The sequence below is a fragment of the Pimephales promelas genome, chromosome 16 (assembly GCF_988280905.1).
Source record: "Pimephales promelas chromosome 16, fPimPro1.hap1.1, whole genome shotgun sequence".
Taxonomy (NCBI): Eukaryota; Metazoa; Chordata; class Actinopteri; order Cypriniformes; family Leuciscidae; genus Pimephales; species Pimephales promelas.
In genome coordinates this window covers 32,810,983-32,820,982 of record NC_142784.1, presented here as the reverse complement: position 1 = coordinate 32,820,982, position 10,000 = coordinate 32,810,983, and the positions used below count along the sequence as shown (strand labels likewise).

Genomic DNA, 10,000 nt, shown 5'->3' with positions numbered 1-10,000 from the left:
AAATCGTACGACCGTACACTCGTACAAATTCGCATGAATTATTGTAAAATATGTATGAAAAAAGAGTGAAATGTCATGAGATCTGACATAAAACAATAGTGGGTTTAACATCAAAATGTTAAAAAGTATGTTTTTATAATGTAACCTTCTCCACCTTGGTCTGTTTAAGGATAATTCATGCAATTTTATAGTATTTATTTGAAAGAATTAAAACAGATTCATGTCTATCCTTGTATTATCCAGCTGGTTGAGATTGATATGGGGTTTTGGAAGTAATTAGTAATTAAAAGTAATTAAATACTTTTTAAAGAGAGAATCTAATTACACTGTTGAAGAGGTAATTAGTAACTAGTTATTAATTACTTTTTTAGAGTAACTTACCCAACACGGTTGTGTAACAGATCTGTAATGGGTTTGGAGTCAATCAGATGAGGCTGTGAGAGAGTCAATCCCTATAAAACACACAGAAAAGATTGTTATTGGTTTGATGCTTTGCTTTTATTGATTTAATTTGTTGTATTGAGACATCTAGTGTGTGTGTGTGTGTGCAGGAGATCAACAGTATGAAACCCAAAGCCGGCTTTAGACTCTGGTTGACTGCTGAGGTCCATGCGAAGTTCCCTCCCATACTCCTCCAGTCCAGCCTGAAGATCACCTATGAGGTCAGTGTGTGTCGGGCACCTCTCGATTTTAATCTGTTCTCACTTAATGATCTTAAATCCCAAGAAGTGTTTTCAGATGATCCGTCAGCAAAATGTCACTTAACATTATGTGTAGTGCGCCTGAATCACAGTAAGCTCTGTGGGTTACACTTTATTGTTACAGTGTAATTATACACTCACCTAAAGGGTTAATGTCTCGATAATGCAATTATCTAATCAACCAATCACATGGCAGTTGCTTCAATGCAGTTTTATTTAGTTATTTATTTAAGCAATTTAAGCAATGATTTAACTTTTTTTTACATCATTAAAGAGTTATTATTATAACATTATGATTATTCTACAAATATTTGTACAGAAATCAGTTAATATCAGCTTTAATATTACAGTAATACACCAATAGATTGGGTTTTCTCTGCAGGTTATGGCATTAGTGTTTTCCTTGAGCAAATTTGACCTGACATACACTACCGGTCAAAAGTTTTAGATCGGTAAGATTTTTTATGTTTAGTTTCTTCTGCTCACCAAGGCTGCAATTATTTGATAAAAAAAAACAGTAATATTGTGAAATATTATTACAATTTAAAACAGCAGTTTTCTATGTGAATATATAGTGAAGGTTAATTTATTTCTGTGATTAAAGCTGAATTTACTTCATCATTACTCCAATCTTCAGTGTCACATGATCCTACAGAAATTATTATAATATGATGCTCAAGAAACATTTATGATTATGATCCATGTCCATGTTACATTTTTATTTCAGGATTCTTTGATGAATAGAAAGTTCAAAAGAACAGAATTGATCTGAAATGGAAAGCTTTTGTAACATTAATCATCACTACCGTTCAAAAGTTTGGGGTCAGTAAGAATTTATTTTTTATTTTGGGGGGAAAGAAATTAGAAAATACTTTTATTCATCGAGGAGGATGAGTTAAATCTAACAAAAGTTACAGTAAAGACATTTATAATGTTAGAAAAGATTATATTTGAAATAAATGCTGTTTTTTGAACTTTCTATTCATCAGAGAATTTTGGGGGGAAAATGGTGCACGACTGTTTTCAACATTGAAAATAATAATTTATGTTTTTTGAGCATAAAATCAGTATATTAGAATGATTTCTGAAGGATCATGTGACACTGAAAACTGATGTGCAATCAGCAACAGTAATGATGTTGAAAATTCAACTGTCAAATTACATTTTAAAATATATTAAAATAGAAAACAGTCCTTTTAAATTGTCATAATATTTCACAATATTGCTGTTTATCAAATAAAGCAGCTTTGGTGAGCAGAAGAGACTTCATTTAAAAACATAAAACATCTTACTGATCTAAAACTTTTGACCGGTAGTGTATATCCAAATGAATTGATATCGAGTGTAATCGAATCACAAGCTTTGGGAAATTTGTGTCCATTCTCAGCCATAGAGTAACAGAGATGCGTCTCACATCCACTAATAACATGTGTGTGTGTGTTCAGGCTCCTCCAGGGCTCAAGAAGAACCTGACGAGGACATATGAATCCTGGAGCACGGAGCAGATCAGTAAAGGTGGTCACCTGACCCGAGCTCAGTCTCTCTTCTGCCTGGCCTGGTTCCACGCGGTGTGTCAGGAGAGACGCAACTATATTCCTCAGGTACACACCTGTCACATGACTGTAGAGACGCAACTATATTCCTATGGGAGCATAACTCACTGCTTTCAAAAGCATATTTAAAAAGCAAAAACATGATTATTCCAAGCTTTTGTCCTGTGGTGTACATATGTGCGTATCTTCCTCAATCAATCACTGGAATTCAAACAGAAGCTCTTGGATCTGTTTGAATAATTAATTCAGGCTCTGAATTAAACTACTGCGCGCCAGGCCTTTGAAGAGCTGCATTTAATTAGCCGATGCCGATGCGTTTCCCTTTCGTAATGTGTCTCGCACACTCCATCTAACTCTCTCTCCTAAAGTGGGCAAGATCTAATAAGCTGTGTTGGATTCTTCAGGCTGATAGTGTCTCTTAACAGTGGCTGTGTGAAGGGAAATATGTAAACTACTACAGTATTAGTAGTACTATATATATATATAATCAGGGCTTGACATTAACTTTTTTGCTGACCAGCCACTGTGGCTAGTGGTTATATATAGATATTTTTAAAGGGGTGGTGATGTAGATGCAAAATAAATCTCTGATGAGTGTGTGTGTGAAGTTTTAGCACAAAATACCCCACAGATATTTTTATATAGCATGTTAAATTTGTCACTTTTTGAGGTTTTGCGAAAACGCACCGTTTTGTGCCTGGCCCTTTAAATGCAAATGAGCTGCTGCAGAGGGCGGGGTCACAAGGAGGGACTCAAGAAGAAGTCTCAAGACGTAAAATACAACAGGACGTCTCTGAATGGTTAGTTGATGAATTTATGTTGCTGATGTGGAGTTAGCTATCTTCAATTAGCATATTCTGTCATGATAATCTATAAATCGCTTGTATAGGAGCTTGTATCGATGCTAAAGTTTGAGTTGACTCACAAACGTACTCGAATACAACAGCTCTTCCTCGTCTCAACATGGACTGCGTGTTCCCGTGGGCGGGGTTTATGTACTTTTTAGGGTTGGTGATGTCACTAACCCGGGAGGAAGCTTGTGTAGTTCCTTCCAGCCGTTTGTTGTAGTCCTTTCTTTAAAAGCAAATATCTCCCTTTGCTTTGAACTTTGAGCGTCGTAACTTTGATAATGTCGTTTATGCTCAAACAGCAACATTTCACACTAACCAAAGTTAGAAAAGTGAAATCATACTTTACCACCCCTTTAATATCGTCTCATAACTTGGCAGCCAGTATATTAGGCTACTGTCACTTTAAGAGCTAAAGCACAGATCCGTTATACTGCTTTATAGCCAATATAGTGTCTTTATGAAATTAGTAGTGTGAATTAGTAAAATTGTGCTTAATACGCGCAATCCCACACCGAAATTATACACCAACAGTATTGTAAAAAGGTTACATTTTATTGGTGCAACAGCCGGTCACTGGCAGTCCCTTATGAAAATGAACATTACAGTGACCATATTTCAAATAGGCCTATAATATTTTGTAGATTGCCATGGTTACCACAAGTAAACATTTTACCCATGTGTAAAAATATAATTTAATAAATTCGAATTAAGGCATTTTGAATGTTAAAATGCCTTTCTAATATAATGTTTAATGGGTATCATTACCCATTTTAATCTTAGTAATTCAATAATTTAAGAAATGTTCAAATTTAAAAGTTCAATTTAGAAGTATCGGTATTGGTATTGGTATCGACGATACTGGCCGTGAAAGTATCGGTATCGTATCGAAAACAAAATAAGTGGTATCGCCCGTGACTAGTTAGTGGGTGCTGATGTCAAGCCCTATATATATATATATATATATATATATATAATTTATATATATAATTTTATATATTATATATATATAGTTTATATATATATATATATATATAATATATTTTATATATATTATTTTATATAATTTATATATATAATTCATGTATATAATTTATGTAATTTATATATATATATATATATATATATATATATAAATTATCTGTAAATATCTTTTAATCTTCGACTTGATACTGAATTACCAGTAGCTTTTACATGATCAGCAGGCGTTTTAAAAGGTTTCTTTTATACATTTGCTTAGATTAAATCATGCCTGTTGTGAGAAGTCTGGGAACAATTTCGAGCCAAAGAAAAGAATAATGACCTCACGCTGTCCTTGGAGATTCATGTCTGGCTTTTGAAACATGACTCCATATTTAATCACGATTCAGAGACTTTTCAAGCGCTGAATATTTGAAGATGAACTGATGATGATGATGTGTGTGTGTTGCACAGGGTTGGACGAAGTTCTACGAGTTCTCTCTGTCAGACCTGAGAGCCGGCTTTGAGATCATCGACCGTCTGTTTGAAGGTGTGTGTTGGTCATGTGTGTATCAGGGTGTTTTTAATCTTTGCACATGTGAGGATTTTCCGTGTGTGTTTCAGGTGGGAAGGTGTTTCAGTGGGAATTCGTGCACGGTCTCCTGGAAAACGCCATCTATGGAGGCCGCATCGATAACGTGTGTGACCTGCGGATCCTTCGCTCGTACCTACAGCAGTTCTTCAACGCTCAACTCCTCGCGCAGTCGCACACACACTCTCGTGTCAAGAAAACACACGCTTTCCCGGCTCAGATACGCCTGCCCAACTCCTGCAGCATAGCGGTCAGTTAACAAGAATCAAGCATGGTGTGTGTGTGTGCTTTGTGGACTGATTCTACCCACAATCCTCTGCACGATTGGATTGAAGTCACCCTGCTGTGTGTGCAGGACTATCGTGCGGTGGTGGACGCTCTTCCTGAAGACGACAAACCCAGTTTTTTCGGCCTGCCTGCAAACATCGAGCGCTCTTCACAGAGAATCATCAGCTCACAGGTGTGTGTGTGTGTGTTTCTGTAGAGGTCATGAGGGGTCAGAGGTGTTTTGAGAATATTGTGCTGAGCAGGGCATTCCTCTGTGTGTGTGTGTGTGTGTGTGTGTGATTGTTCTTTTCTGTGGATATCATCAAGTGCATTCACACACAGGATTGTCTTCCAATATTTTTTACTGAAAAAGACTTTCTTTACACATAATTTATGAACATTTCTAGTAGGGGTGGAGTCAAATCCGGTATTCGGAAAGGCACAAATAATGTGTTTTTTACAAATACTTATTCCGAACAAATACTTAAAAATATATTTGTATTCGGGAACAAGAAATACTTTATATCAAAAAGCTGCGTTCCTCAGGAGACCGCAGTGCGCGAGTTGAGTGACGTTCAGGAAGAGGTGACCGACACAGGCTGCTCCACACAGCAACAGAGAGGGCTCGGCTGAGCCAAAAAAACACTTAACTGCATCACTATTTTTGTTGAATAGTTGTTTGTACCTTAACTAGGTTCCGGAGGCAGTTTATAACTTTCGGGAAGCGGAGTTTGATCGGGAGTATATTCCTTTATTGACGTCTGCAGACGGGTGCTCTCCTGTTCGCTCTGTTTACGTAGCTCTGTTAGCTCGGTAACTAGGGTTGGGTATCGTTTGAATTTGAACGATTCTGATTCCGATTCCTTGTTTCGATTCCGGTTCCTAACGATTCTCGATTCCGATTCTTTTAATAGGCAGGGTCAAAAAAGTTTAGCTAACCTTGCTAACCAACGGCCTTTCTGAAGGAAATAATCCTTTCTGAAGGAAATACTCCTTCTGTAAAAATACTCCTTTTGTCACAAATTTTGCATTTTGCCGAGATTTTGTTATTTTTAGAAAAGTGAAGCCACACTTTGGATCGCCGACGTAAGGTACTCATGTTCGACTCGCGTGGTTATGCCAACACTTCCGTTGGTGTTGTTTAGCGGTTTCTTCTTCCGCTCGGCGGACTGTGAATATCGAAACTAGGAATCGAAATTTTAACTTTTGAACGATTCCGGGAAAAACGAAAAGTTAGTCTCGGTTCCAATCGATACTCGATTCTCGATACCCAACCCTATCGGTAACGGTAATTATTTGTTTCTTATAGACCATTTCACAAGATGTAAACAACACTGGTCCAGAAGCACTTCCTGTTTCAGTTTTTTAACACTACATAAAAGCTGGGATAAAATACAACCAACAGAACATTCAAAACTGAATCAAAAAGTTAAACAAACATCTTTAAGATGTTTTCTTTACATGTGAAATAACGAAAACGGTTACAAACTGAAACAGGAAGTGCTTCTGGACCAGTGTTTACATCTTGTGAAATGGTCTATATTGCTTGGTTGAATTCTAATGTAGAATGCGGTCTGTTATAATAACAGACACACCGTTGCCATGAAAAACAGAGCGTTGCCATGGATTCTAAACGTAGAGACAGAACTTACTATTTTTATTTTTTAGCGGAAGCAATACAACCATTTTTTAAATCAATAAACTCCTTTTTATATCCATATTTTGAGTCAAATTATTGATTTATTTGGTAGGTAGCCATGTAATAAGCGGGATAATGTAGACCGAGGCGGTTGTTATAGCGAATACAAACCCGAATATGCGAATACGCGTCGGGCTCATAATCAACCTCCTCGCTATACAGGGGTTGGACAATGAAACTGAAACACTGGCCAATGTTGGAGGTTTCACATCTATATGCCTGGCGGCCAATCTTCAGAGTGAAGCACGGGTGGATCAGTGATGGTTTGAGCTCCAATATCATGACAATCCTGATTGTATTTGATGGACACGACACTGCCGAGGACTACCACACCCTTCTGGAGGATCATGAGCACCTGATGCTCATGATCATGCACCAACACACACAGCAAGACTTGTGACAGAAGGGTTTGATGAAGATGAAAGTGACGTTGAACATCTCCCATGGTCTGACAGTCACCAGATCTGAATATTATTGAGGTGTTTTGGAGGAGCGAGTCCACCAGCATCATATAGTGACCTGGACACTGTTCTGGAAGAGGAACGGCTCATAATCCCTCTGGTCACTGTGAAGGACTTCTATCTGTCAATTGGTGCTGGATTTGGATGCAAAATGAGGCCCTCACCATTCTAACAAGTTATTGTGTAGTAAAACCAGGTGTTTCAGTTTTTTTGTACATTATCCCTAACTCATTCTGTCTGTTCAGCGTCCTCCTCCACCGTGGTGTTGGGGTTCATAATGTTCACAATTGTATTTTATTAGTTGTTGGTTTAACCATGGCTTATGAGGTAATGGCTGACTGTTATTTTCTTTTCAATGACTTTTCTTGTTACATGTTCATTGCTGGATTTATAGACCATTTCACAAGATGTAAACAACACTGGTCCAGAAGCACTTCCTGTTTCAGTTTGTAACTGTTTTCTTTATTTCACATGTAAAGAAAACATCTTAAAGATGTTTGTTTAACTTTTTGATTCAGTTTTATTTGTTCTGTTGGTTGTATTTTATCCCAGCTTTTATGTAGTGTTAAAAAACTGAAACAGGAAGTGCTTCTGGACCAGTGTTGTTTACATCTTGTGAAATGGTCAACCAATATTGCCTATACATAATTATTATAATGGATATAATTAAAGAATCTATACACTATAAAGTAAATTAAAGATTTTTTTGCCTATTTTGAATTTTACTCAAATACAAATACTTTTCCCCCCGAACAAATACAAATACAGATACAAATACCGGCTGCTTTGCACACCCCTAATTTCTAGCTAGTTAGACTCTCTTGGGTACTATATTTGTGAGGATATCTTCAAGAGGATTTCTAAAAGCCAACGAATGAAAAGTCTTAGCTGGTTCTATCGAAATTTAATGTATGCAAATACACGCAAGAAAGACGACCGATTACAGTTACGCTGGTATAAGATCACGATGATATCACACGCTAACGTTGTAAGTCAACGGGAGAATGCGAAACACAAAAACGAATTCTGCATTTTAAGTACCGTAGTTTAAGCCGAATGAATTATGGTTACAAAAGTATGCGTGCGATGCTTGACTGAGCAGTGCTAGTGTTCTGCTGGGTTCGTTGCTGAACAGATGCTAATGTGTTGAGGGTGGCTCTCTTGTTTCATATTGAATGAAATACACAAATCAGTCCCATTCACTGTCACTCTTTCTTGACTTCACACACACATTCTCTTTGTGTGTTCAGACCGTTACACTGCACTCCTATTTGTCACTGTCAGGTTTAGACTGATCTTTGTCTCTGCTGCTGTAGGGACGGTGTGTGTGTGTGTGTGTAGCTCTTGTAATGAGACCAATTTATCATGTGTAAGAGTCGCCCACCCCTTCACTGCAGTTTGCCACAATCACAGAGAGATGGAGGATAGTATACAGTGAGATCTAATGTGTGTGTGTTTGCACAGGTGATTTCTCAGTTGAGGATTTTGAGCAGGTCCGTAGCGGCCGGCTCCAAATTCGACAGAGAGATCTGGTCTAACGCACTCTCACCCGTGCTCAACCTGTGGAAACGTCTCAATCAGGTATTTATCAGCATTATAGTAAACATGTTGCATCATAGTGTACAGTTATACTCCTTTCTGTCCTAGATGTCAATGTACAACGTTAAAGGAGTAGTTCACTTTTGAAAAAACCTTTGCTGATGATTTACTCACCCCCATGTCGTCCAAGATATCCACGTCTTTCTTTCTTCAGTCGAAAAGAAATGAAGGTTTTTGATGAAAACATTCCAGGATTTTCTCCATATAATGGACTTCAATGGGGTCCAAATGAGAGTTTCAGTGCAGCTTCAAAGGGCTTTAAACGACACCAGACGATGAATAAGGGTCTTATCAAGCTCATTTAATAAAAAATTACAAAGTTTAAGTTTTGTTAGCTCAAATGCTCACCTTGCTCTGTTCTTGTGACTCTCCTGTTCGAACTCGTTCATCAAAATGAACGAATCTATTTCCGAGTCAATTCGTTCGTTGAATGAGCCAAATGACTCGGAAAAAGATTTGTTCATTTTGATTTAAAGCCAACCAAACATTTCCACCAGCCGTTTTGTGTGTAATATCCTGTGGGCGTGTCCTTCTGGGCTGACTCTAGGTTCTGATTGGTTATCGTTTCCCGCCGCTCTCTGCGTCGTGTGATCGATTCTTTCTGTGGTGTTTCAGGGTTCCTCATTGATCCATCAGAAAGTGGCTCTGCCCAGCGAGGGCGCCGGCTCTCCCGTTCTCTCATTCGTCCAGCTGGAGCAGTTTAATGGCATACGATTGGTCCAGAGCATCCACCAATCGCTGGCCTCGCTCAGTAAGGTCATCCGAGGCACGTCACTCATGACTGCTGACGTACACAAGCTGGCCACTGCACTTCTGAACCAAGAGGTAAGAGTGAAGGAATCGAATCACTCCAGTCTCCTGCATATTACTTTGTTAAAGCAAGATACTAAAGGCAAAAACATCGTCAGTTTTTAGATTTTTTGACTAGTGGAAAGAAAAGCACAATTTTAAGTGTTTATTTTATTGCATTTTATCTAGTTGCATCTGTTTATTTCAATTATAATACAGTCAAACCAGAATTTATTCAGACACCTTCATCATTTCTTACTTTCTCACAGTTTATTCGCAATAGTTTAGAAAATGGTAGTAAAATATGACAGAGTTATTAAATCAGTGGATATTTGACTGGTTTTGTCCGTCCTTCTGTTAGACTCTAACGGATGAATTATGTTGAATATCTGTCAGCTGTTAAATTAGATAATACCAGTTTAGCTCAACCAATCACCAAGCAATGCTTCATGTTGTTCAGTGTGTGTGTAAAAAGAGCATCAGCAATTACTGAAAACATGATCAGGTTAAAGTGGCCGAATCATTTTTGGT

General features: G+C 37.8%; 1 protein-coding gene across 1 annotated transcript in view; it reads left to right on the top strand.

Moving 5' to 3' along the window:
- Positions 1-10,000, top strand: part of dync2h1 (dynein cytoplasmic 2 heavy chain 1) — a 120,925-nt gene that overhangs the window by 98,212 nt on the left and 12,713 nt on the right. Inside the window, exons 79-85 of the mRNA XM_089121540.1 lie at positions 552-662; positions 2,147-2,302; positions 4,537-4,612; positions 4,687-4,904; positions 5,010-5,114; positions 8,546-8,662; positions 9,296-9,505. Of these exons, the coding sequence (XP_088977666.1) occupies positions 552-662; positions 2,147-2,302; positions 4,537-4,612; positions 4,687-4,904; positions 5,010-5,114; positions 8,546-8,662; positions 9,296-9,505 (993 nt within the window). The remainder of the gene's footprint in view (positions 1-551; positions 663-2,146; positions 2,303-4,536; positions 4,613-4,686; positions 4,905-5,009; positions 5,115-8,545; positions 8,663-9,295; positions 9,506-10,000) is intronic.